Here is a 25,409-nt window from a genome sequence, read left to right on the forward strand (position 1 = left end):
TTTATTATACTTGTATAATGAGTTGTAACTCATTATTCTATGCACCAAACAGGGAAAGCAAGTGTTGAACCCCGGTGAAAGTATGCACATTCTGCATGCGAACAATTATGCCAAAAACGACGTATTTGGAAAATGTATTTCACAGAATTTCATAACAGCAATTATAAAATTGTCTTGCTGCAAATTTTGTAATTCTTGTATAGTATAGTGTATCTTATTCATAGGTAGTGGATAAATAATCTATGATCTTATTCCATGTTCTTGTCGGTCTAATTTTGCATGCAATTTTCCTCTGAATTTTACAACCAAAATCTGTACCCACGTTCAATTTGATTAAACACATTTTATCAAATTATTGTAATTTTGCATTATTGTAATGAAATGAATCAGTAAAATATTTACAGAGTGATATTTTTCTCACATTCACGCTATACTATACTCAAATGCTCAACTCGCATACTTTTCCATGAGCTGATTCGCAACTTGCAAATTCATCCGGCAACCATGAACGATATAATGGAGCATAGACTTGTTTATATAACACAACACGCATTTATTTAGGTCCCGTCAAGTCAGTTAAATGGCATTAAAAGTTGTATTAATACGTCAATGTCCATAGGAGACCTTGAATTATTAAGCTGAACTTGATCCGCATGTGAACATAAACTGGCATCTCATCTCTCTGTAAATTACAATAGTATGCACACTCAGCACTTCACCTTCAACATTGTAACAATTTTCCTGACAAAAAAATACATTTTATTGTTCTAATTGTTGGGTACGAAATCAAATCATAATAAAATTATTGAAATATCACCTTCAACAGGTGTGAGTTTCGTGTTTTGAGCATATTCCGACCTTATGTAATTCAAATTAAGCCATGACGCTGACAGGGTTAACTTAACCAGAGTTCGTTAATATGAGTATGAATTAAGAGTTCAAGAGCACTCATCGTTATCAGGACACACCACTCATTTAATCCAATCGTTAAGTTACATCATATCATAATAATACCAGGTTTTAGTTTAGTGCATAACTGATACTGCGTGTGGGAGTAAAGCAAAATTAAATGGACAATTTGGCACATTCCGTATCTAATTTTTTCCAAGTCTTGATCAACCGTTCCCTGTGAAGCATGAGTAGAAAAAGTATTTTGGCGTTCAATAAGTCTCTCGTAAGGTAAACAAATCATATTCATGTAAAACTTAAAAATTGTAAAAATGTAAAAATTAAAAGCCATAAATAAATTTTTGTACTTTTCGGTTTGCAGACTTTTGCCATCTTCAAGCCATCCTATTCCAATATGGACCGTATTATTAAGCGGACCGAGTACTTTCAGAGTGCATGAGAGCCACTCCCACAGAAAATGCTATTCTCAAAATCATTCTTCAAAATTTAATTATTCATCTGAGCATGAAAATGCATCGGGTGAAAGTTGGAACAAAAGTGGAATTTTTGGAGCATTTACCGGCCTAACCCTTGCCGCATACGTGGCGTGGAGAAAGTCAGAGCAGAATGGAGTTCATGGTAGGATCTAAAGGAGAATTTTAATATGTATCTAGAAAGTTTTAAAAAAATTAATGAAAATTGTGATGCGATTATGAAATCTAATAAAATCTCCTTACAATGCAGCTGCCACAGTACGGATGGAATCAGAGGAAATAAAAAAGGATCTTCCAACTTACAAAAGTTCTGAAGTGGCAGTGCACTACAATCCCGAGACGAAGGCATGGAATTCATGCAAATTCATCACAGGATTACGATTCGTTTGCTAATAATTTTCTCATGCGCAGATTTGGGTAACTTTTAAACGAGGAGTTTACGATGTTACTGAATTTGTGGAAAAGCATCCCGGAGGCTCAAGAATCATGATGGCAGCTGGAGCATCACTCGAACCATTTTGGGAACTATATCCCGTCCACCAGAGACCCGATGTGTTTCAGATCCTTGCAAAGTACAGAATAGGTAAGTGCACAAAATGTATCAATACAAACATGCCAAAATGAATACATTGATAATTCAATTTATGCATGCTTTCTAATTTAGCATAAAATGTATTTTCAATTTTAGGCAATCTCTCAGAGGAAGATGTACTAGAACAACAACAACCTGCAGAAGATCACTTCAAAAATGAGCCGAAACGACATCCAGTCTTAAAACAGAGGTCACTAAAACCGTTCAACGGAGAAACTCCGCCTTCTATTTTGGCTGAGCAGTTTTATACGCCAAAGTAACAAATTATTATTTACTCTTTTATGCGAAATGCAAGTCATAACTCATTAAAATGAATGATTTAGTGACGTCTTTTACGTTCGTAACCACCTCCCAGTCCCACAAGTGGATGTCAAATCGTATTGTCTCGAAATTGAGGGAATTTCCATAAAATCTTCCAGTTTGCGGTTGGACGATGTCAAAAAATTCCCTAAAGTGACCATAGCCGCGACCATCCAGTGTGGTGGGAATCGTAGATCTGACATGTCAAAGGCGAAACCTTCGGCTGGTTTAGCCTGGTCCGGAGGAGCGATTGGGAATGCAAAATGGACCGGAGCCAGCTTAAAGGATATTCTCAAAAAGGCAGGATTCGACCCCAAAAAATATCCACACCCAGAGAAAGTCCATGTTCAGGTGTATTTTTATACTCACTTTCTCTAACCAACATCACCTTAAATTAATTACATACAAGTCACAGTCACCTACATATCATATAACAACGCGAATGTTCTATGTTAAGTTTGAAGGGCTGGACAGCGACCAATCTGGTGAATGTTACGGAGCCTCAATTCCACTCACTTACTTTTTGGACGAAAATTTTGAACCTGTACTCGCCTACGAAATGAACGACAAAAGTATTCCAATCGACCACGGGTTTCCCTTGCGCGTGATTCTGCCAGGAATCGTGGGAGCAAGAAGTGTCAAGTGGTTATCCCGAATCATCATATCCAACCAAGAATCTCAGTCCCTGTGGCAGCAGAGGGACTATAAAGTGTTCAGCCCGTCGGTCACAATGGAATCTGTAGATTTCAACTCGGCCCCTGCCATCATGGACACGCCTGTCACCTCGTATATTTGCTCGCATGAGGATGGACAAGTGGTAGCACAGGGGAACATCAAAATGCAGGGTATGTCACATGATTACCCCCTAAAATAGGACATGACGGTTGCTAAACTGAGCAAATTGACATCGTTCACCACAGGGTACGCCTTTTCTGGGGGTGGGAGAGGAATTGTACGGGTGGAAATTTCTAAAAATCGAGGCAATACGTGGGAAGTAGCTACAATTAAGCACAAAGCTCCGGTAAATAAATGACAAACGTACAATCAAATTTGTAACTAACTACATAATTTTAACTAATTTGATTATACGTATTTAGTCGGCAGCAAGAAATTGGGCCTGGGTCATGTGGGAGGCGGAAGTAGCTGTGAACAAGCAGGACAAAGAGATCTGGGTGAAAGCTGTCGACACGGGGTACAATCAACAGCCCGAAGACTTTAAGAATGTTTGGAATTATAGAGGACTCGTGTCCACTGCATATCATAAGATTACATTAAATGTCAAATAATAAGTTGCTGCGTGTTAGTATTATTATAAAAATTGAGGAGTATTGATCACTAGTTCAGAAAACATTTCGTTATTTACTTATATGAATTTATATAAGATAACTATTTGACACAGTAATCATAATAAAGATAAAAAGATATAATAAAGATATTAAACAACTATTAATAATAATCTTTTGACCATCATTGTTCAAAATTACATCACAGATTTGATTTACTTCTTCAGTCTAGAAATTATCTCGGAAAGGTAGCATGAGTAGTAACAATCTATCCAATGTTTAACATTTAATCAAGCTTGTTAATAGACTCGTCGCACATTTCAAATAGATATGCATATCTTCCAGCCCTTAAGGCCAAATCGAGTGGAGTCTCACCTAAAGAGTTCTTCAAGGTGATATCAATTCCAGGATGTGATAGTAGAATGATCATACATTCACGAGATTGCTGATTAGATGCGATGTGTAAGGGAGTTTGACCTGAAATAAAAATACAAAGCACATGTAAAATTTAATTGCCAATTTACTGACCAATATCGTGTAATTGCTTAGCAGTTTTACTATATGCCGACCTCCATTAGTTTGTGCATTGACATTGGCGTTCGAATTGACCAGTTGTCTCGCAGCCTTGTATGAGTTCCAATGTGTGGCGCAGTGGAGTGGCGTCCACCCATCTTCGGTTCCCTTTTCGACCTGCGCTCCGTGTGCAATTAGGTACTTGATGACTTCGGAATGGTCCGAATAAGAGGCACGATGAAGAGCAGTGTACCCATCTTGGTCTTGGTAACTGACCAAGGTCGGGTTTTCAGCCATCAGTTTAGCGATTAAGTTTAGGTCACCGTCCTCTGCACTTTTGAGGAGAAGTTCACCAGGAGAATCTACCAAACATGTCGCGGTAATTTGTCACGTCTTTCTACATTGTTTTTCCTACGTGAATAAGTAAGTTCAATAGAATAAGAACTAACTTGGATCTTCGGCATCCTCAATTCCTTGGTCATCCACATCAAAGCCGGACACAAACATTTCTGGATGAGTGGATTTTGCTTTTAAGCATTCCATTTGAGCTTCCAAGTCGTCGTATTCTCGGAGCGGTCCTAATGCATCGTTAATTTCGTCATCATCATCATCGTCATTTTTAGACATGTCAAGTTTCTTAAGATCGGCACAATTTTCGTCGTCTTCTTCCTCCATAATGTCAGTGATTGAGAAATACTTCCTGTAAAAAATGTCAATAGAAAATGTCCTGATAAAACTTATAACACGAGTTCAATTTCCATTTAGCTTACTTTGATCGGCAATATGGATGCTATATTTAAAATTATTTTAATTACCACGAGCAATTAATTCAGCACCACGCAAAACAAAGACCATAAACGAGAGCCGACTCACCTTCGCCAAATAAATCCGGGTCCGTGCAAAAACAAAAGTGAGACAAATCTGCCATGCTGTCAGTCGGATGTGTTGGTCTCCAGCGCCCACGCCCAGGGTCTCCAGCGCCAAAGCGCCCAAGGTGGGTCTATAGCGCCCAAGGGTGTTTAGCGCCCATACGCACAGGGTCTACAGCGCCCAAGTGGTGGAGGGTTTCCAGCGCCCAAGGTCTCCAACGCACAAGGGTTTAGCGCGCAAGTGTCTCTAGCGCCCACAGTGTTAGCGCCCAAGTGTCTCCAGCGCCCACCGTTAAAATTATTAAAATTATTATATACTTTCTTTTATACGATTTTAATGGGAAACGATTCACTGGATTCACCACAAAATATTTCAATTTACTTTGTTCAATTTAATTTAGTTTATTTAAATAATTAAGGGAATATGTCTCTATCACAAACTTCTTGTTACCCCTTTTTTAACCCCTTAAACTCAGGTTACCCCACCAATTTCATTTTATGTCAATAATCCGCGTTGTTTTTATTATGCCATATATTGGGGTATTGTTCGTATTAGGTATGCGGAAAGGGAGGACTAATTAGGTAGCTCTCCTAGCCAGTGGGGTGGCTAGGAAAGCTACCTAACCTAACCTAGCTAGTGGGGTGGCTAGGAGTGCTATCTAGGAAACCTAACTAGGAGTACTAGCTAGGAAACATAGCTAGGAGTGCTAGCTAGGAAACATAGCTAGGAGTGCTAGTTAGGAAACATAGCTAGGAGTGCTAGTTAGGAAACATAGCTAGGAGTGCTAGTTAGGAAACATAGCTAGGAGTGCTAGTTAGGAAACATAGCTAGCACCGTTAGGTAGCTACCCCACTAGCTAGCACTCTTAGGTAGCTACCCCACTAGCTAGCACCCCTAGGTAGCTACCCCACTAGCTAGCACTGTTAGGTAGCTACCCCACTAGCTAGCACCCTTAGATAGCTACCCCACTAGCTAGCACCCCTAGGTAGCTACCCCACTAGCTAGCACCCTTAGGTAGCTACCCAACTAGCTAGCACTGTTAGGTAGCTACCCCACTAGCTAGCACCCTTAGATAGCTACCCCTAGCTACCCTCTAACTAACCCCTAACTAAATATAGTAAATTCAAATAGTGAATGGTTAATCGTCTCCTATTAAAATTTTGCAAAAAACTAGGGTGAAAAATGGCATTTCCACCTCCACCCCATCCCACCCACACAATTTTTATGGGGCAACGTGAAACCTTGGGGGGGGGGCAACATGAGATTTTATTTCATATTTGAGTATCGTTCGTTTTTTAGCGAGCGAAGCGAGCAGATTAGGTTAGATCTGCTAGGTACGGGAAAAGTGTGAAATGCTTAGTTAGCCAATCTAACTAACTAGGCTAGATGCAACCTAGCTAGCTAGGATAGATACAACCTAGCTAGCTAGGATAGATACAACCTAGCTAGCTAGGATAGATACAACCTAGCTAGCTAGGATAGATACAACCTAGCTAGCTAGGATAGATACAACCTAGCTAGCTAGGATAGATACAACCTAGCTAGCTAGGATAGATACAACCTAGCTAGCTAGGATAGATACAACCTAGCTAGCTAGGATAGATACAACCTAGCTAGCTAGGATAGATACAACCTAGCTAGCTAGGATAGATACAACCTAGCTAGCTAGGATAGATACAACCTAGCTAGCTAGGATAGATACAACCTAGCTAGGATAGATACAACCTAGCTAGCTAGGATAGATACAACCTAGCTAGCTAGGATAGAGCTAGGATATACCTAGCAGATCTAACCTAACCTGCTCGCTTCGCTCGCTAAAAAACGAACGATACCCCAATATGAAATAAAATCTCACGTTGCCCCATAAAAATTGTGGGGGTGGAATTATAAATGTCGGGTGAAAAACAATGGTTGTCGGGTTACGCAAGGAGATCTAATCAATCTGTGGTGAATCGTTTCCCAAATCGTTTCCCAAATTTTAATGGTAACGAATCGTACAAAAGAAAGTATTTCATAATTTTAATAACGGTGGGCGCTGGAGACACTTGGGCGCTAACAATGTGGGCGCTGGAGACACTTGCGCGCTAAACCCTTGGGCGTTGGAGACCTTGGGCGCGAAACCCTTGGGCGCTGGAGACCCTGTGCGTATGGGCGCTAAACACCCTTGGGCGCTATAGACCCACCTTGGGCGCTTTGGCGCTGGAGACCCTGGGCGTGGGCGCTGGAGACCAACACATGTCAGTCGGCTGTCAGTCGCTCTCTCTTCACCTGGCCTAAATTTGACAATTATTATTCTAATCAACCTATTTTATAACTAACTAATTTGAGTACAACTTTAACGAGCTTATCATTGTATAAAACTGACTGGATTATATACATATACAAAGGCCGGTTAAGAAGCTTTATTTAATGTGACAAAGTTTGCGAGAAAGTTACCGTTTGCTTTCACATCTTTTACAACAACAATAGAATTGTGAAGTATTAAGATAATAAGGTATAAAAATGAGGGTATAACCCAATCTGATTAATCGTTGTCTATGTGAAGCTTGAAATGGTTGAAAATGTGGTTGCACTTTCACCATGCTTTCACTTTTAGTATGTAATTCCGCTTTACAACTTTCACTTTACTTTCTCCGAGCAAAATGCCGTTTGCATTGCATGTGGGCGTGATTAGTTAATTAATTATATAAATTATACTGAACTATTTGCAATATAGTTATTTTGATTCTTTTCAGCCAACGCTGAAAATGGATGCGGCATCTGAAGTCACTGAAGTGACAAATAGTGCAGCTATTACAAAAATGACATACGAGCCAATAAAGTCGTTTGAGGAATTGATGCACTACGGGGGCGAAATAATCACGACTTGTGATAATGGGAACGACGTTAGAGACTCCTCCAGCGAGCTGACTCTGCCATTGGAACAAGACGCCATGAATATTGTTAGCAGACAACGCGTCATCCCATGTCCCGAAAGAACAGTGCCACTCAATCGAAATTTTAGCAATGTCAAAGTTACCCTGGATGGAAGGCACGTCAAGTCTGCGGAATGTCCCAAGACTTTGGTTTGTCATGATTTCAAAGGTGGATACGGGGATGACAGGTATGCGACAGAATACATATGAATTGTATTAAAATATGAGTACCTAGTTTATAATTTTTGAAATTTTATACTTCTGACCAGATTTGTGGACGGAACCGATAACCATGAAAATTATATTTTTCGACACTGGCTTCATACTGTAAACTGTGTAAACATTTTAAATAATGTATGTAATATGTTTACATTATGACTATTCCGTAGGACGTTTTCGTTTACTTCTCACATCACTTTTTGACGATCCCCCCTATTGGTTGGATAAATGCGGCACATCAACATGGGGTCAAAATCTTGGGTAGAGGGAATATTTCATAGTTAATATTTATTTTTCGAAAGTGTATCTATATAAAGAAGGAAATGTGTATAATTATATTTTGTGTATGAATTTAGGAACAATTATAACCGAGTGGACTGATGGGGTGAAACTATGTAATGAAATACTACGGGATTCTGTAACCATTGATAAAGTTGTGGATAACTTGACCCTTGTCGCTAAGGATTATGGGTTTGAAGGATATCTAGTCAATATTGAGAACGAGCTTGCAGAAACTCAAGTGCCATTGATGTTGGAGTTTGTTGAAAAACTGACAAAGTCTTTGAAACACGTATCACCAGATAATCTAGTGATTTGGTAAATATAGAAGTCAAAGTACTTGATCTAATAAGAAATTTCCAATAACTGAAGGTATATGATTCATAAGGTATGACTCTGTGACTATTGAAGGGAAATTAAAATGGCAAGATTGCTTGAACGATTTGAACAAGTAAAACACTAGTCCTTTTAAGCATATACTTACGAATAAATAAAATAGACTAAACATATTATTTAATCCTGAATTATAGACCCTTTTTCCTTGCTTGCGATGGAATTTATCTAAACTACAATTGGGACGACGAGAAGCTGAATCATTCCGTGGAGAAAGCAGGAGAAAGAAGGTTCGATGTATACGTTGGAGTAGACGTATTTGGAAGGGGCTGCTATGGAGGTGGAGGGACAAATACATGTCTTGTGAGTGGTTTTAGTGATTTCAAAAGACTTTAATATTTATTTAGTCACAGGATTGAGAAATATTTCATGTTTAATTTCTAGGCTGTCGAAAAGGCTCATAGTCATCAACTTTCATACGCCATATTCGCTCCAGGGTAAATTATAATCTGTCCATTATATGATTACATAGACAAAGTTATTCACATTATTGTTCTTCATTTCAGTTGGACCTTTGAATGTCATCCGTACGAATCTTTTCAGCAACTTGACGATGCTTTGTGGATGCCGTGTTATCCATACTTTTACTTTCGTTGTCTAAAGGATGAATTTTACCCAACTGACCGATTTGAGCTTCTTTCTCCGGGTAGTGATGCTACTTGCAATAAATTCAAAGTATTATTTTCTTCAAATTTTTCAATGGGATATGGAACCAAATGGTATGAATTTGGACAGGTACTTAATAATTCTGAATTACAAGCAACAATGTGACTACTCTTATATACGGTGAAATGTTAATGATACTAATGCTGCGTTATTTATGTAACTAGGAACCTGTATGCAAATCATGGTTCGACTTGAGTCGACAAGCATTTCAACCAGTATTATGGCTTTCAAATAATTCGAATCTTATTTTGACCTCCTCAACCTCGTTAGAAGACAGCAAATCAGACAAAGTATCTTACGATATGACCACGGGTTTCTCTGGTGGTGGATCCCTTAGAATATGCAATTTGAAAAGAAGTCCCAACTACGTGAATCCATTCAAATTCTGTCCCATGTATGTATTTTATAACTCTAATTAAACACAAACTGGAAGTAAAACTGAAAATTTTCATACATGCCATGCCATTCTTGCAGCTGGTTCCCACTACAAATTCCATTGTCTTCCAAACGCATGTCAATCGCAGTACTGGCCGCCTGGAAATCTGTGTCAGTTGATCACCAATTGCAAATTTACTTGGAAGTTGTTCAAAAGAATTTGCAAATAAAGTTGGTTACCCACTTTCAATATTTCCAAAACTAATAGCTTTAATACTGCAGAATTTGAATTTGTAGAAAAATTCTGCTCGGCAGTGTCGACAACTTAGCAGATTCAGTGGGAGGAAAATATTACATCCATCTGAAATTGAGCCATTTTTTTCAAGAGTATAATGGAAACTCGTCTACGTCTTCATTGACGTCTGCTGGGATTTCTAAAGGGACGGAAGTCGAGTTCTTTTTCCGAAAAAATAATTACGACGAGAAAGAAATAAATGGATGGAGAATGTCGTAAGTGTTGAATATAAATTATGATTTAAGGGAACAATGTGAGTATGTCATGTATGCGTTAATTCATAGGTGCTTCCTCTTTGATTTGGATGAAACGCAAATAAACAAGTATGTTTGGATAAACTCTATAAAAGTTGGTGCTGAAGGGGACATATCGCTTGGATTTCTAAGTCTTGCACAAATTATACACTATTCGGATCTCGAGTGATACTAATTAGTCATAACGCCAAACTATGAAATTAATCGGTACGATTCCGTTATTATATTGTATTTATTTATTATAGTTAACTTTTTTCGTTTGTTCATCCCGTTGAACATCTCGAATGCGAGAATTTAAATACGATTAATGAATAATTTACGATAAACAATCAGAAAAAATTATTTGTTTAATAATTCTTCAGTTAAAGCTTACAGAGAAAGAGAGAGAGAGTAATAAATTTGACATTTATTTGATTGACTGATTTGTGTATACACCTCATTATTACGTTCTCTGAATTTATAAATATGATGAAGTACAGTTCTTTAACTATTGTATCACATATTGATGCAGTAGCAGCAATGCTATGTAAAGCTAAATGATATAACAGTATGTATATATAATATGCATTGTAAGCGAATTACAATAGGCAGAGGGTTAATTATTTTACGTTAAATCAACCCAACAATATTCATGCTTATTTGCTATATAAGAAATTTGGTCAGAACATGCAATAGTTGATACTCAAATTAATAAAGCAAAACGAACAACTAGAACTCTTTCAAAGCAAAGTCAAACTTACAAATAAAAGTTTGAAGTTTGGGCTAGGCTTTCCTTACAAATTCCTTTTATCTAATGATTCATTCCTAAGGTTCATTCATAGTTTCTGGGGTAGCGATTACTAACATATTGATTGACCCCCAAAGTCTTGTGTAATATCGCTACGTGAATATTCTTTTTATCCTGCATTTGCAGGATGGACCGGAAGATAAAATGCGACTAATCCAATCCCAAAGATTAGGGTGAGGAGGGTAAGGCTTATAACAGCGCTCTGACTGAATAAATGGCTTCCCCAATTAAAACAAACGACCCACAAAATTGTTAAAAACACACCAAGAAAACCGACAAAGAAAAGTCCAGGATCTGCCGCTCCTCCCCCTAAAATCCCACCATTATTGGCACGGTCATTGCTGCCACGACTTCCGGCAGAACTTCCACTTGCAGATGGGGGCGGAGGTCGAGACACGATGAGGCAATGAACCACACACTGGTCAAATATTCCAGACTCTCTGAGGGTCGAGGCGTCGTTGTCCAACACACGACCGTTAAAGATCAGTCTCACCGTCTTGTTTTCGGAAAGCTCCGTTGAAAAGTGTCGCCTAAGGATTAAAATATAAACGAGTGAAAATGATTGCAATAAAATAATGACTCAGTGGAAATGTGAGATAAAAGTTGAAAAGTATGTAGGAGGTACATAGTTAAGTAATTATGCATACCTTTTGAAGTCGAGGATCTTCTCCTCTGGCTGTGTAGTCACTTCCAATGAGGTATCATTTAGAAACTTGATTGTGAATCGAATATCTTCAACTCCAGGAGACGACACTGGGATTTCCTGTCGGGGTGATTGATTAGTCTCCGATTTATCCATTGTGATTGGTACTGTGGTCTGAGAAGTTTCTTCAACCAAGGTCGAATTATTGGTAGAAGAAATATCCGAATAAGCAGTAGATCTTCGGAGACGCAGTCCACCACCGTCTGATGTAACCTGCGGACCTCGATTTTCGTTAATTCCTCCGTGCTCTTCAATAGGGGATGATAACGATGAATCAATAACTTCTTCTGCGTTCAGCAGTACATCTACTCCACTGGGATTCTCGATTAATTGTTCGTAACTCTCTGTATCGTCCACGTTCGCATCAACGTATTCATACTGGGTGGAAGAATCCACAGAGTGAGAGCGTGAAGATCGATTGCTTTGCTGCTGGTCAGGTATTATTTCATTTGAGCTTAAATTAGGATCAGTTACAGATAACGCAGCTTGTGGTTGATCGGAAATAGTTTGGTCTACAGAAACTTGGCTTGATGAAAGCAGTGACTCTGCTGTTCCTACTCCTGTGGATGTTTGAGAACCGTTTTCGGAATGATGATGGTGATGATGATGGTGGTAAACCTATAAAAAATGATTCGTAAATCATTTTTTACTTATTTGGACTTGATATTAGGATGGGAATTGAAACATGAAAAAAATAATTCCTTACGTTTACACGATGGTATACAATCACTTGGTTCCCTTCTCCACCTGCCCGTTGCAGAAGAGGTCTAATTACTGACCCCGGACGAAGAAGTCCTTGAAGCAAAGCTGCTCCTGAGGTTGCTTGCCCTACAGCGGCGGCCCGCTGGTGTACTCTGGTTTGACGATAACTTATCTGAGTTCGTCCCTGATTCACACTGCCGCCGTTAAGGACCTCACCTCCTCCAACCACTCCTTGATTTTGATTTTGTGAGGAGTCTGCACTAGTACCGTTACTTCCGCCCGTAGAAGAAACTCGTGTACCAGATAATCTTAGACGGTCCAACGAAGCCGAAGCTGAGCCACCACGGGTGATAACAAAGTTTCTTCGAAAATGGTCCACATCCACGCCACTACTCAAAAGTCTGACATCTGCGAGCGTGTTGTGCTCCCCGTTATTATTTAGGGTAGGAGTAGAGGAGATCTGAATGACATACGGTGGCCGAGGTACCGGAGGGAGGTCGGGAATGTAGGTCGTTCGCCAGGCAAATATTCCAGTGACGATGAGGCAGATTAAAAATATGAGGAAAGATGTGGAAATAGAGAATGACCCGGACTCGATGTGGCTACTGATCAGTTTCAAAAAGTCACTTATGAGAACAAAAGTAACACTCAGGTCAAGAAACATAGTACTTTCACCGAAGGAAGTGACACCTTCCTTTTGTTCTTTTCTGACGTTCGCTTTGTAAGGTTGAACAAGAAAAAACAAAAATATCAAAGAGATTTTGATTTGTTATTTTCACGCCGCAGCTTATCTTCACTGATCCATTCTCCTCAATAGTCCGAGCCCAACAATAATCTGAAATGCAAGATTAAGAGATAACACGTCATTAGAACAGAAATCCTGTGATCCTATGAAGTAGTAGCAGCATTATGCAAATTAATACTGCACGTATTGATCCTCGAATTAGGTCAAGGATATACTGAATTAATCAACAAGATAATCCATAAGATAATCAATAACAGAATCACGACATAAATAAATCCAGGCGTATATAATTCCCATTATATTACAAGAAAATCGGATTTTTTTATAAATCAAGCAACATCCCGATTCAACTTATTATTCATGACGTAATAACAAACATCATTAAACTGAATTATTACTCTAATAACTAATTTTTGCAATAATCTTATAAAAACTTACCCTTAAACTCTTGACCTTGAGTGATAAATCACCCGAAATCCAAAACTTTTAGACTAAATTTCCAAAACGTATGAGAAACTTTCAAAACTTTTAAATTTTATCGATATTCTCAAAAACTCCACATTTACAGGTGTTCAAGTTCTAAAGGTTAAAATCGAAACTTCCCGCTCCATTGGTAGTCTATATTTCTCAATCTGGCGAGCTACGCAGTATTCACAATTTCGCAGCATAATTAACAAGTAATTTCGCATTTCAAAATCTTGGAAATTAAAAATTATCGAAATTTCAGACTTCTCCAATTATCTATAAAATTAATGTTCCACCCACTTATTCTTGGACAATGGGTGTATTTACATTGGATGGAAGCTCCATCTGACGTAGCAATGGGGGAAAATTCCCTGAAAATATTTTTTTACGTCCACTAAAAAACTCATTCATCCATCACAGGGATTGAGAGTTGATGAGAATAATAATATTAAACAAGAAAAGATTTAGTTAAATGGTATACGTTATATTTAATTAACCTCACTTACGTTGCTACTACTAAGATAAGCCCGTTAATTTCCTTATCTCACGTATTCCCACACGATTAAATCGCAGTTTCCTTTTTGTTCTGGCTGAAGAAACACTTTTTATCAAGTTTAATAAAAAAATTGACGTAAGTTTAAATTAAACTGTTATTTTTATTCTCTTATTTATTGAATGGGGAAAGAGTTTAATTGTTCCAAACAAACAATAGGAAGAATAATAAAACAGCTGAGTGTCAAAATATCGAATGGTAATCTATAGGGAGCTTTTCACTTGTAGTACTATATGTCAAATAAAATTGTAGTGTGTTTACCATGTAATGCATCTCTATAGACTTCTTTGAACTGGGGATGAAGTTTTCTTGCTGGAATTACGTAAATTGAGAATATAATCATTATTTAATTAGTCTTTTAAGGACTAAGAGTTATTTTAATATGCTGAAGGCGAAAAATTTATAGTAAAAAGGTTCATTTTAGTAAAATTAGATAAGATCTGCAACAAAATGTTATATATCTATTGGATAAAGTTTAGTGCTACTTTACCAATTTGACATATTATCATTTTATACCATTCTATTGTGGTTTTCATTTGTATTACTCTAATGAAATACCAAGATTATTTGCCACTTTATCACTCAATCGTAAGGGTAACGTAAGGGTCTTTAAGGGAGAAGAAAATAAGCAGTAAGCACTAAATGACAAGCAATCGTGATAAAATACAATTCTATTATGGGGCCATAATTAGGAATGGTGTCAATTAGTCGTGCTACTTTACACTGCCAATTCATTATTAGAATTAGGTATGCGATGACTTACCAACAACTAATTCATTTTAATTTATTATTTCAGGAAAGCCAAGTCCTCCTGCGTTTGACATACTTTAAAAACCTTATTAATTTTGTCGTCGACATTTAGGACTAGATGTAATCTTTAGTTGTCAAAATGGATTATTAACTATCTTACGCAAAAGTAAGCAAACTTATTATTATAGTAGTGCGTAAGATGCCATACCGCTTGGATTTAAAAAAAAAATATTAACTAGGATTGAGTGTGGCGATACTCCAAGTCCACAGTCCTGAGTCAGCGAGGTCCAGAGAAAGGTTAATTGAATAATTAAAGTAAAAATTTATAAATTCAATTGTGCATTTCTAATGTTAAAATTATTATTTGTTCTTAAAGTAACAGTCAGTCAGCTTATGAAGAGTACTCTTGACCGTTTTCCAAAGCTATCTTCATGTTTGAAGGGAAAAATATTCACTTCAGTCCTGTGGACAATAAGCCATTATGTTCATACTCTAGCAAATTGTGTCGGTAAGTTCCGTTTGATAATTTGCAGAAACTGAAAATATATAATACAAATAAGTTTCAAATGCAATTGTCGGAAAAGGACAGGAAATAATATACAATTTTAATATTTCAATTTGATTTTTGAATTTCAGACAAAGGCGACTAAATGGTTATGCATTTTGTATCAGGTGAATAATTGTAAATTTATTGCCGTGTTGAATAATATCGAGCAGTATTTGATATTTGATATTTAATATCCTTTTTCTCTCCAGACACATTTTGGAAGACAAATCAGCTCCATTCAAGCGATGCACCTACGTCACCAGGAACAATAACCAGATTTGTCAAAATGCAATTCCGACCAGTCAAGAACGTGGCTATTGCCACAGCCACATGCAGGTTGCTGGCATCATTCCGAAAACGGAAAGGAAAGTAAAAAACCCACCAAAATCTGCCGATGCAAATGGAGCATCAGGCAAGTCGTCAGATTCAAACAGTAATAGTTCCAACTCATCCAATGGTGGAGTCAAAAAGGATCCCAACGCTGTGTTTAAGTTCGAAGAGGAACCTTCTGAAATCCAGTGGATTCCCAAGGGTGGAAGAATTAACGGGATTGTCAACAGAGGAAAAAAAATCAACGGAAAAGGAAAAGATCAAGTCAAAGAGACCGGAGTGGTCAATGGGACAATTCACAATGGAAGCTCTGGAAAAAGTGGAAAATCAGAGACCAACAAGAATGGAAAGGTTAATCAATCCATGTTGATGAACGGAAAAGACACGCCTGCCCATGTAAAGTCTCGCCAAACTTATGCGAAAAAGCCCACTACCACTTCATCGTCAGGGAAGAAACCAAAAGTCATCATAGAGTCAACTACTGTGATTAATAACAAACAAACCTCGGGCAGTTTAGAAACCACCACAACCAACGGATCTGGAAATTTAGTAGAAAATGCGCGCTTCGGTCTCGAAGTGAATATTTTAGACTCCAATGTTGCTACTCCCCCTTGTGCACCAGAACACGACAAATATTTTGATCAATTGAAAACACTGAAATCTGTTGAAAAATCCGTGTCACACTCGAAGCAGGATTCTTCAGATATTGTAAGCGCTATCAAACAATCGCACATCAACAACAACGCTTCTTCCAAGCCAACAAATTCTCCGCGGACAATACCCATTCCAAAGTCTACTACTCTACCAAATAGTAGAAACTCTAATAGTAACAAAAATTGTAGTAACGTAGGAATTTGTACTAGTTCTGGTAGCAGTATTAGTAGTAGTTCATCTGTTTGTGTTGATTTGTTCAATAGTATATGTGCTCAAAAGGTAACAAATTCCTTACCCCCAGAATTTTCACCTGACAAAATAACCATAAAATCCCAGAATTCTTCCTTCGAGCCCAGACAAGAATTTCTAGCTCGTGTGAGACAAGCATTTAAACTGCAGTACTTGACGATTAAGAATTCTGCAAATGATAGTGACAAAAATGAGAAAATTTGGAAACGAGCTTTACGCCATTCTTTGCTGACATGCGTTGCTAAAAATTCATCCTACTGTGCTCACGTAATTGTTCAAAATGATCCAAAAAAATACTCTGATCTCGTCATGGTGGGCAACGGAAAAAAGTCGCCTGCTCCAAAATCAAACAAAAAGTCGGCAGCTGCAAATACAGTCGGCAGTAATGGCAACAACAACAAGAGCAGAAGGAAGAACGGTTTGGCAGATAACAATCCTAGTGGTGGGAGTGAAAAGAGTGAAAGCAGAATCGTTTTGACCAATGGAAATTCTATGAGCATAATGGATGATGACATTTTTGGTCCTGTCTCACCGCCGGACGTTAGGGGTCATGGAAAGTCAAAGGTATATTCACTCGATAATTAATTAATTGATGGTACCCAATACCGTATATTGAACTCATTTGTCATGTTATATTTATAATTGTGCAGGCTTCATTGGGCACGGACGAGAAATTATCTTCTCAGAAAAAGAAGAAGGCAAGGAAAGCAGCCGTCCTCAGTCCGTGTGTAGCTAATGGACTTGATGAAATAAGTCACATATCTCCATTAGATCATCACGCACCTTCAATACGAAGCATATCCGCAAAGAAATCTTCATCTGACTCATTGGAAAGTGCAATGAATGCCAAGAAACGTAAGTTCTCTGAGACCCTCAACTCTGAATCGGATTCCCTCTCTCAGCACATTCTCAACTCTGTGACGGAATTCCGAGTTCCAAAAGTTGAAGATCCTTCTGCTCATGATTTGAGTGACATTGACATCAAGATGGAAAACGAACAAATTGGATACAACAATTACAATGGTCACATAAGCAATCACCACCACCACACCCACCCCTTACTTCATCCCCACTCCGGCTCAGCAACTACTGCAAAATCTTCCATCCTCAGTAATGCTCAGTTACAACACCTCCTTAGCCAGCCAGATCTCCGGACACTGGCTTCAGCTGGACATAATGCGAAACTTCAAAGGAATCAAGGGATTAACACGGTCTTAAATTCAGTCGGATCTTCAGACTTGGTAAGTTCGGATGGTGTTATAACGGATGCATCATTTGACTCCACTTTCGACCACTCCAGTCAACAAGGTAATCATATCATATTTATTGTTAACCCTAATGTAAAGAATTAGTTTTATTAAATTTTTTGAATTTCCAGATTGTGACTTTTCGGATGACGATTTGGAGAAGAGTCTGGAATTTCAAATCGATCCAGAAACCGAACACCAGGCGAGTCGACTTTTGGAGGATAACGAGCTAACTGAAGATGATTTGAATGAACTCTTCCCCGAGACAAGTAACAAAATTGGTCGTTCAGATTTATCGGATTTGGGTGTTGATTTCTCTTCCGCATTCGACGCAAACGACATTGATTATTCACTCTTTGCGAACATATTCCCATTTAGTCGATCAAGTCAATCGGAATCCATTTCTATTTCGAATCAGTATTGAAAATCGTAAATATTTTAGATTTTTGTATCAAGTTTTAAAAATTAATTTTTATTAATTTTAGAGTTTGTTCATTGCCGTGAATAATTTTTTTTGTTAAACCGTACCTGAGTTTTTATTACAAGTTTTTGATTCATTCTTGGTTGTTGAAAAACGGAATAGAAATGGATGAAACGACAGTTGACGGCGTGCATAAAAAAAATCTCAATTGCTTCCTAATGTGTTCTAAATAATCTACTTTTACCTGTAATATTTATTTAAGGTCAAGGTTTATATTGTTAAAGAGTGAAAACTATTGTTGTAATTGGGTAACAAACCGATGCGGTGTAGTAACTAAAATGTAGTAGAAACTAGCGATAACAACAATCCTTAAAAATAGAGTGATAATGGTAGTTTCATAGAATTAAATCTAAGTTACTTACTCAATGTCAGTCAGTCATTTGCTATTTAGAAGTTGATGCAATTTGTGTTTTACTTAATCAATTCGTGGTCTCTCCTCCCAAACCAACAAGATATCTTGTCCCTCAACCATCCAGATATATATTGTAAGGCAATGTATCGTGTCGCTCCATTATATGAATATGACTTTGTGTAATAGAAGGGTTTAAAATGGTCTGAGGAAAACGCTTGCTACAAAGCTTTACAATTTACAGTGAGTATTACTAATATACATAGTTTCTTCTGGAAATGAAGAACCAACATTATGTCATAATTTTAGAACATTTTAGAATTTTAGAGCACTGTTCGTTTGCAGTACCGCATAATGTTAGGCTTTGTGTCCTTTGTTCATTTTGTTGAGTTGACTTTTTGAAATTGTGATATTCTTTATTTCCGATAATACAATATTTAATCGGGAGGATATTATGTTTCTGGTGAATTTGTCAAATGTAAATTATTCGCATGTAAATTTATCGCTCGAACGTTAGCTACTTTCTTATTAGATTTTTTGAAGGGTCGACTATGAAATGAAGCTGATACAAAATCTACGAATTTACACGAGAATCAAATCAAGATTTCTGATAACATTTTAAAGCCAAAAAACCAATTGAACGTGTTACTTAAATAACTGATTTGCGAGTAACGCGATCGATCGAATTATGTTGCAATATCAAATGTCTGATTTTCAATTGTAGGTTTTATTTATTTATTTCCTTTACGCTCTGAATAGTGCGAAATATACAATTCAGATAACTGACATCAAGCAGCCTGAAAATTTGAAAATTATATATTTCATACTTCAAGAGGAGACTGTCAATTTAAAATGTGTTGAAATATGTGAGACTGATTTCGTTTTTTTTTGTTTTTAATGAAAATCTGGAGACACTTAAGGAGTCAATAATCGATGAGGGTTATGTTTTATAATGAATTGTGATGATCAACTCAAGGAGAAAGTAATTGTTCTAAATTTTAAAAGTTAAAATTATGTCGTTTTTTTGTTATATTTATTTGTTTAAATTTGTTTTTGTACTCTCTCATTTTACATGCATTCTTTACTTTGTAGTTACAAAAAATGACTGAAATATGATGGCATTATCCTGTGGTATTTTCAGTATTGGTTTACTGCAGATTTTTCATTGGTTATTAACAGGGTGCATAAACTTTTTTGTTGTCCGTGGTTTCTCCTAAGGAGAAAGTTTATGCACCCTGGGTTATTAATAATTTAATTTTTTTACTCTTTGGTTAAATTTTTATGTTTTTTTACGTTATTTATTATTTTAAAATTAATTTATTAACGTCTTGTTGCAAAGTTATGCCAGACCCGACCCGTTATATAATGACAAAGGCATAATAATAATAATAATAATAATATAAATGTGGAAATTGATGCATTTTTGTGAATTATTATATACTCTGATGAAGCAGAAGAAAGAAAGATTTACTCAATGTATAAATTTTAAAAATGTACATATACATAAATATATCCTCTCGAAAAACCCCAAACCAACCCCCCAGTATCCCCACTACATAATAATGTTGCATACATCTTGTACATACAAATTGTAATGTAAAACCCAGTTGAATTTTCGAAAATTATTATTGTGTCATCAAGTAGTTGGTAACACCTACTAGATAAATGTATAATAGATCGCATGGCATGTCAGTGAATAATAATCAATTACTATGTGAGGTTATAGAAAAAGAAGCCAAAAATAGTGTACACTCTAATTATAAGTTTGAATGCTACACGCTACACACACACCTACAACACACCCTGCCCGCGTATAACTTATCTACTTAATAGAACCCCCACCCACACATATACGCTCAGTTCGGTCAGCTACAGCTTAGAGATAAACTGTATGCATATGACACAGGACGTGGAGATCATGAAAGTGAGACTCAATTTAATAATATTCAACAAATCTGATTTGATTCATGTGATTACCCAACCAAACGTTGATTGTATAAAAAGAAAAGATGAATGTTAATTACTCGTCGATCGTTGTCGTCCCAAATCAAAACCAATTTCAATTTGAATCGGAAACTTCAAAAAAATAACCTACCAAAGTAGTAGCTACTACATAAATAGGTTTGTAATAGTTATACACATACATAACTCTTGTTATTTAATGGGCTCTCAATTCCCATTTTGTGACCCCGTGAATGTTAAAAATAAACTTCGACCAGTTCGTTTTTCATACAGTAAATAATGTATGTTTTTAGTTTATTCAATGATCATATTTATTTTATAAGTAATCTGAATCAGCATTATAATCAATTTATTACAGTTCTAGTAAGTAAATTCTCCCTAGTTTCACGAGTTTGTCAGCTAAGCTTGCTCTAATTCAAGCAGTACTCCACCACAATCTTTGGGATGCAGAAATACGACGGGTTTCCCATGAGCCCCAATTTTTGGTTTCGGATCTAAAATGCGGATTTTCCCTGATGCCTTTAAACTATCAACCGCTTGGTAGATATCATCCACTTCTATGCAAATATGATGAATTCCGCCGGAAGTGTTTTTATCGAGAAAGTTCTGTAAAAATGTATTATATTTTTGTCTGATTATCTATATACACGTTTTATTACATGCATTTCGTAGTACCTGAATAGGAGACTTTGCTCCGAATGGATGTAACAACTCAATCTTTGTATTTCCAAGATCTACGAAAACCGTTGTAACCCCATGTTCCGGAAGATCTTCTTCTTTACTAACTTTGGCACCCAGAACGTCCCTACAAACCTCATTAATTATTATGCAACTTCATACTAATTAAGTATTAAAAGATAGTACATGCATACCTATACATCGCAGTAGCTTTTTTAAGATCGGGGGTTGCAATCGCCACATGATTCAGGCGTCCCAGCTTCAGAAGTGAAGCAAGCGTTGGATTTGCTTGTGTGGCAGAAGAAGAGAAATTTTGACCACCACTCTGAGTCTCTGACGTAGATGCCATGACCCTCGTAAAAACGGAGAACGAAGATCCTTTAGTAGTTGCAACGGTGGGACAAACCTTAACGCTTTTAAAGATCCCCTGCCTAATTATACTGTACATCTTCCGGAAACCAAATAATCCAAAGTCAATTCCGATCTGTAAGAGATATAAAATGCTTTCTAAAGTACAATTAACCTTTAATTTTTCAATTCTTCTGGGTCAGCAACGGGAGGAAGTAGGGACTTTTGTCTTGGTCGTGTATCCTCTTCTTCGAGAAGTTTTTGCTTAGCGGCAGCTCGTGCTGGGCGTGTCACAGTAAAATAGTGATAGTAACTTGCGCCCCCAACAAATAGCCCCCAAATGGATACTCCGATGCACGTAAGTACGAAACCTTTATGAAGTTTGTCAGCAATACTGGAGGCCTTCGCGATTTTTCTCATGCTCTTTCAAAGGACTAAGGACAAGGAGTCCTCTTTACTAACATTGATCAGTGTAATTCCTAGCGTTTTGATGTTTCCGATTCACGATTTCTACAAAATCGCAGTGATTCAATCAAGTTGATGAATTTCTCCTATTTTCTCCTTCAAAAATACTGCTTCTCTGCAATTGAAATCATGAAAATATATCTTCACAAAAAGTGTGTGGCTGAAAAAAATAATAATTTTGACGTACCAAAATTTCGAAACCGAAAAAATTTCTGAATCTAATAGATTGATTTTAGATAATGTTTGTTATTCCCGGCAACGATATGCATGGCACTTGCTCCACACTGTCAACTTCCAGCCGGTCAGTGCATGCATTTTATTTTTCTGCTCCTGCTGCAATAACTCGTTTTCTTGCAAATTATTTAGCACTCGACGTTTTTTTAATAGCCAAACGTTTGCTAATTTTTGGCAAATAGTCGGCCAGAGTTATTGAAGAAGGATGGGTGTTCAGGATGGAGAAAATGCGGCTGGGTAAGTATTTATTATCTTGTTTGTTTTGTGACTAGTTTCAAAAATCAAAACAAAATGATTCAGAAAACCATATAAATACTTCCAATTACTAATTTAAGTAATACAATCAAATTAGTAAGCGTTATAAATTTCCAGAGCTGCCGATGTTGAAGGCAAACACTCAAAGAGTGCCCTGAAGAAAGCAGCGAAAGAGTTGGAGAAAGCAGCAAAAAAGCAGGCGTACAAGGTAAAAACAGAAGAGCAAGTACACATACTAATTGATAATAGATTCAACAAATAAGCTTGTTGTAACATTGGTGTCTGCTGGATTTGTCATTATTAGGCAGAGAAAGGAGGGCCCGAGCCATCCGAGGGGGCTGCTGGCGGTAGGGTTGATGAACCAGACATTTCCGAATTCCGATACGGAGAGCTTCCCCTGAACCAGTCGCAGATCAAGGAGACACGAACAGTGACTCGTGTGGAAGCAGTCAACAAGTCTTTGGCTAATAAGACGGTCTTGATAAGAGCAAGATTACACACCAGCCGGGCCAAGGGGAAACAATGCTTCGTCGTGTTGCGTCAGGGAAGGAGTACGATTCAAATGTTGGTCGCCGTTGGACCTGGTATCAGCAAACAAATGTTGAAATTCGTTACAAAGTGAGCTCCAATGATACTTGCGAATAAATAAGGTGGAATATTCTACGGATAAGTCTAAACAAACCGAAATAAACTTTACAGCGTACCCAAGGAATCCATTGTTGATGTGGTAGGGGTCGTTCAGCCAGTCCCTAAGCCAATCGAGTCTTGCACCCAGTCGGAGGTGGAACTCAGTTGTCATGAATTTTGGGTGGTGAGCTTGTCCGCTCCCAAACTTCCGTTACAAATTGATGATGCGACTCGACGTGTTACTGATGATGTATGACAATGAAAGTAGTTTGCATTTTAGTATTGTTTACAAACAATAATTGCTTTTATACATATTGTAGGCGGACGAGGACAACTTGAATATCAGAGTGAATCAGGACACGCGACTTGATAACCGAGTTTTGGACTTGAGGACACCTACAAATCAGGCAATTTATCGGATAGAAATGGGAGTTTGCAAGCTATTTAGGGCAGCTTTAGAGAAAAAGGTATGTGAAAATTTTAAATGACATGTTTCTTGTGTATTTTGGACTACTTTTAACCCTAATTCGTATTTCAGAGCTTTGTTGAAATCCATACTCCAAAAATTATACCTGCCGCAAGTGAGGGTGGTGCAAACGTGTTCACGGTGTCTTATTTCAAGGGCTCTGCGTTTCTTGCTCAAAGTCCTCAATTGTACAAACAAATGGCAATTGCTGCTGATTTCGAGAAAGTTTACACCATTGGCTCCGGTACAAACTTGACTATTATTCTTCGAAATTACCAATTTTAGGACCAAGTTTCAAAATATTCTTAATTAACCTATCTCCTGTTTTTCACAGTATTCCGTGCCGAAGACAGTAATACCCATCGTCATCTTACGGAATTTATCGGTCTGGACTTAGAAATGGCTTTCGACACTCATTACCATGAAGTTATGGACACAATTGGGGCGACTTTTACCGAGATCTTCCGTGGACTTCGAGACCACTACGCCGACGAGATCAAAACTGTCGGGAAACAATATCCTGCCGATGAGTTTACCTTCCTAGACCCACCACTTCGTTTGGAATTTCCTCAAGCTGTTCAAATGCTGCGAGAAGCTGGTGTCGACCAAGGGGATGAGGAGGACATGTCAACTCCAACCGAGAAACTTTTGGGCCGTCTTGTCAAGGCAAAGTATGACACTGATTTTTACATTTTGGACAAGTTTCCTCTTGCCGTTCGACCCTTTTACACGATGCCAGACCCAAATAATCCAAAGGCTTCCAACTCCTACGACATGTTTATGCGAGGGGAAGAGATTTTATCAGGAGCTCAACGTATTCACGACCCCACCGTAAGTTATCATTTTCCTTGTTTCATGTAAAATTAAGATGTACATAAAATCTCATTTTTTCTCATTTGTTTTTAGCTGCTCTGTGAGCGTGCCACACATCATGGAATTGATTTAGAGAAGATCAAGGGTTACGTTGACTCCTTCCGGTACGGTTGCCCACCCCATGGCGGTGGCGGAATTGGGTTAGAGCGAGTTACAATGCTGTACTTGGGATTGGATAATATCCGCAAGACGTCCATGTTCCCTCGAGACCCTAAACGCATCACTCCATAGATTAAAAATCCCAGTGTCAATAACAAATGAAATTAACTTATCAAACTTTGATAAATATGAATATTATATCTTTCCTGTCTCTATTAATAATGTGGAAGAAATGAGTTGTGCTATTGACATTATATTTAAATTTTTCTGTTACTTTGCCTTCAGTTCTCATTTTCAAAACTTGATTTGCACGCCATATACAAGACTATAATTATGCCTAATTTGGAAATATTAAGAAACCAGTGATTTGCTTTACGATTTATCAACTTAAATTTGGATATTGGATTGTGCCTGTGCATGAATAAATGTTTGCAATAAAAAAGCCTATGAAAACTGGACCATGATTTTGTTGGAAGAAATCGGGAGAAAATTTAAGCACTTTTC

At 37.6% G+C, this 25,409-nt stretch overlaps 7 protein-coding genes across 12 annotated transcripts; 4 read left to right on the top strand and 3 right to left on the bottom strand.

The window, feature by feature from the left end:
• Positions 1-530: 530 nt before the first annotated feature.
• On the top strand, positions 531-3,720 carry LOC110848178 (sulfite oxidase). Its single transcript, XM_022095327.2, has 9 exons — positions 531-1,179; positions 1,271-1,527; positions 1,633-1,727; positions 1,794-1,965; positions 2,071-2,230; positions 2,298-2,625; positions 2,732-3,119; positions 3,195-3,295; positions 3,372-3,720. Exons 1-9 carry the CDS (start codon positions 1,136-1,138, stop codon positions 3,558-3,560), a joined length of 1,734 nt encoding a protein of 577 aa, XP_021951019.1. The 5' UTR covers positions 531-1,135; the 3' UTR covers positions 3,561-3,720.
• On the bottom strand, positions 3,614-7,192 carry LOC110848179 (ankyrin repeat domain-containing protein 49). 4 transcript variants are annotated; one of them, XM_035851234.1, is made up of 7 exons: positions 7,174-7,192; positions 4,944-4,999; positions 4,841-4,860; positions 4,520-4,770; positions 4,127-4,432; positions 3,933-4,034; positions 3,614-3,825 (listed from the first exon to the last, which is right to left on the bottom strand). In XM_035851234.1, exons 1-7 carry the CDS (start codon positions 7,175-7,177, stop codon positions 3,773-3,775), a joined length of 792 nt encoding a protein of 263 aa, XP_035707127.1. In that variant the 5' UTR covers positions 7,178-7,192; the 3' UTR covers positions 3,614-3,772. The 4 variants fall into 4 exon arrangements, with proteins under 4 accessions (XP_035707127.1, XP_021951020.2, XP_035707129.1 ...); XM_022095328.2 differs by having other exon boundaries at positions 3,614-4,034; XM_035851236.1 differs by lacking the exons at positions 4,841-4,860; positions 7,174-7,192 and having other exon boundaries at positions 3,614-4,034; positions 4,944-5,007.
• On the top strand, positions 7,167-10,703 carry LOC110848180 (cytosolic endo-beta-N-acetylglucosaminidase 2). The gene is made up of 13 exons (XM_022095329.2): positions 7,167-7,434; positions 7,676-8,043; positions 8,125-8,182; positions 8,245-8,335; positions 8,431-8,671; positions 8,742-8,804; positions 8,884-9,049; positions 9,131-9,183; positions 9,253-9,481; positions 9,577-9,806; positions 9,887-10,018; positions 10,085-10,297; positions 10,367-10,703. The coding sequence occupies exons 2-13, from the start codon at positions 7,688-7,690 to the stop codon at positions 10,503-10,505; spliced, it is 1,971 nt and encodes a 656-aa protein (XP_021951021.1). The 5' UTR covers positions 7,167-7,434; positions 7,676-7,687; the 3' UTR covers positions 10,506-10,703.
• On the bottom strand, positions 10,555-13,921 carry LOC110848181. Its single transcript, XM_022095330.2, has 4 exons — positions 13,712-13,921; positions 12,533-13,363; positions 11,771-12,444; positions 10,555-11,653 (listed from the first exon to the last, which is right to left on the bottom strand). The coding sequence occupies exons 2-4, from the start codon at positions 13,190-13,192 to the stop codon at positions 11,233-11,235; spliced, it is 1,755 nt and encodes a 584-aa protein (XP_021951022.1). The 5' UTR covers positions 13,193-13,363; positions 13,712-13,921; the 3' UTR covers positions 10,555-11,232.
• Positions 13,922-14,129: 208 nt separating this feature from the next.
• On the top strand, positions 14,130-21,140 carry LOC110848183. The gene is made up of 8 exons (XM_022095331.2): positions 14,130-14,369; positions 15,088-15,207; positions 15,281-15,338; positions 15,418-15,549; positions 15,678-15,713; positions 15,798-17,385; positions 17,472-18,129; positions 18,200-21,140. The coding sequence occupies exons 4-8, from the start codon at positions 15,473-15,475 to the stop codon at positions 18,490-18,492; spliced, it is 2,652 nt and encodes an 883-aa protein (XP_021951023.1). The 5' UTR covers positions 14,130-14,369; positions 15,088-15,207; positions 15,281-15,338; positions 15,418-15,472; the 3' UTR covers positions 18,493-21,140.
• LOC110848185 (ethylmalonyl-CoA/methylmalonyl-CoA epimerase) lies at positions 21,129-22,672 on the bottom strand. 3 transcript variants are annotated; one of them, XM_035851237.1, is made up of 5 exons: positions 22,539-22,672; positions 22,349-22,466; positions 21,733-22,022; positions 21,536-21,665; positions 21,129-21,466 (listed from the first exon to the last, which is right to left on the bottom strand). In XM_035851237.1, exons 3-5 carry the CDS (start codon positions 21,984-21,986, stop codon positions 21,260-21,262), a joined length of 591 nt encoding a protein of 196 aa, XP_035707130.1. In that variant the 5' UTR covers positions 21,987-22,022; positions 22,349-22,466; positions 22,539-22,672; the 3' UTR covers positions 21,129-21,259. The 3 variants fall into 3 exon arrangements, with proteins under 3 accessions (XP_035707130.1, XP_021951025.1, XP_035707131.1); XM_022095333.2 differs by having other exon boundaries at positions 21,733-21,986; positions 22,062-22,466; XM_035851238.1 differs by lacking the exons at positions 22,349-22,466; positions 22,539-22,672 and adding an exon at positions 22,062-22,201 and having other exon boundaries at positions 21,733-21,978.
• LOC110848184 (aspartate--tRNA ligase, cytoplasmic) lies at positions 22,640-25,363 on the top strand. The gene is made up of 8 exons (XM_022095332.2): positions 22,640-22,822; positions 22,958-23,048; positions 23,145-23,458; positions 23,540-23,717; positions 23,788-23,934; positions 24,006-24,177; positions 24,268-24,764; positions 24,840-25,363. The coding sequence occupies exons 1-8, from the start codon at positions 22,791-22,793 to the stop codon at positions 25,035-25,037; spliced, it is 1,629 nt and encodes a 542-aa protein (XP_021951024.1). The 5' UTR covers positions 22,640-22,790; the 3' UTR covers positions 25,038-25,363.
• Positions 25,364-25,409: the final 46 nt, after the last annotated feature.

This window comes from Folsomia candida, unplaced genomic scaffold (genome assembly GCF_002217175.1).
Source record: "Folsomia candida strain VU population unplaced genomic scaffold, ASM221717v1 Fcan01_Sc004, whole genome shotgun sequence".
Lineage (NCBI taxonomy): Eukaryota > Metazoa > Arthropoda > Collembola > Entomobryomorpha > Isotomidae > Folsomia > Folsomia candida.

Excerpts from the sequence above, each read along its gene's own strand:
- LOC110848181 (XM_022095330.2), bottom strand. The coding sequence starts at position 13,192 with ATGTTTCTTGACCTGAGTGTTACTTTTGTTCTCATAAGTGACTTTTTG. Across the intron at positions 12,445-12,532 it reads TTGTATACCATCGTGTAAAC|GTTTACCACCATCATCATCA; the intron begins GTAAGGAATTAT and ends CATTTTTTATAG. Across the intron at positions 11,654-11,770 it reads AAGATCCTCGACTTCAAAAG|GCGACACTTTTCAACGGAGC; the intron begins GTATGCATAATT and ends TTTAATCCTTAG.
- LOC110848179 (XM_022095328.2), bottom strand. Across the intron at positions 4,861-4,943 it reads CCCGGATTTATTTGGCGAAG|CATCCATATTGCCGATCAAA; the intron begins GTGAGTCGGCTC and ends TTTTAAATATAG. Across the intron at positions 4,771-4,840 it reads CATCCATATTGCCGATCAAA|GAAGTATTTCTCAATCACTG; the intron begins GTAAGCTAAATG and ends CATTTTTTACAG.
- LOC110848178 (XM_022095327.2), top strand. The coding sequence starts at position 1,136 with ATGAGTAGAAAAAGTATTTTGGCGTTCAATAAGTCTCTCGTAAG. Across the intron at positions 1,528-1,632 it reads AGAGCAGAATGGAGTTCATG|CTGCCACAGTACGGATGGAA; the intron begins GTAGGATCTAAA and ends CTTACAATGCAG. Across the intron at positions 1,728-1,793 it reads ACTACAATCCCGAGACGAAG|ATTTGGGTAACTTTTAAACG; the intron begins GCATGGAATTCA and ends TCTCATGCGCAG.
- LOC110848184 (XM_022095332.2), top strand. The coding sequence starts at position 22,791 with ATGGGTGTTCAGGATGGAGAAAATGCGGCTGG. Across the intron at positions 23,049-23,144 it reads CAAAAAAGCAGGCGTACAAG|GCAGAGAAAGGAGGGCCCGA; the intron begins GTAAAAACAGAA and ends TGTCATTATTAG. Across the intron at positions 23,718-23,787 it reads CTCGACGTGTTACTGATGAT|GCGGACGAGGACAACTTGAA; the intron begins GTATGACAATGA and ends TACATATTGTAG.
- LOC110848183 (XM_022095331.2), top strand. The coding sequence starts at position 15,473 with ATGTTTGAAGGGAAAAATATTCACTTCAGTCCTGTGGACAATAAGCCA. Across the intron at positions 15,714-15,797 it reads GGTTATGCATTTTGTATCAG|ACACATTTTGGAAGACAAAT; the intron begins GTGAATAATTGT and ends TTTTCTCTCCAG. Across the intron at positions 17,386-17,471 it reads GGGGTCATGGAAAGTCAAAG|GCTTCATTGGGCACGGACGA; the intron begins GTATATTCACTC and ends ATAATTGTGCAG.
- LOC110848185 (XM_035851237.1), bottom strand. The coding sequence starts at position 21,986 with ATGTACAGTATAATTAGGCAGGGGATCTTTAAAAGCGTTAAGGTTTGT. Across the intron at positions 21,666-21,732 it reads AAAGCTACTGCGATGTATAG|GGACGTTCTGGGTGCCAAAG; the intron begins GTATGCATGTAC and ends TGAGGTTTGTAG. Across the intron at positions 21,467-21,535 it reads GAGCAAAGTCTCCTATTCAG|AACTTTCTCGATAAAAACAC; the intron begins GTACTACGAAAT and ends ACATTTTTACAG.
- LOC110848180 (XM_022095329.2), top strand. The coding sequence starts at position 7,688 with ATGGATGCGGCATCTGAAGTCACTGAAGTGACAAATAGTGCAGCTATT. Across the intron at positions 8,044-8,124 it reads GGTGGATACGGGGATGACAG|ATTTGTGGACGGAACCGATA; the intron begins GTATGCGACAGA and ends ACTTCTGACCAG. Across the intron at positions 9,184-9,252 it reads TACGCCATATTCGCTCCAGG|TTGGACCTTTGAATGTCATC; the intron begins GTAAATTATAAT and ends TCTTCATTTCAG.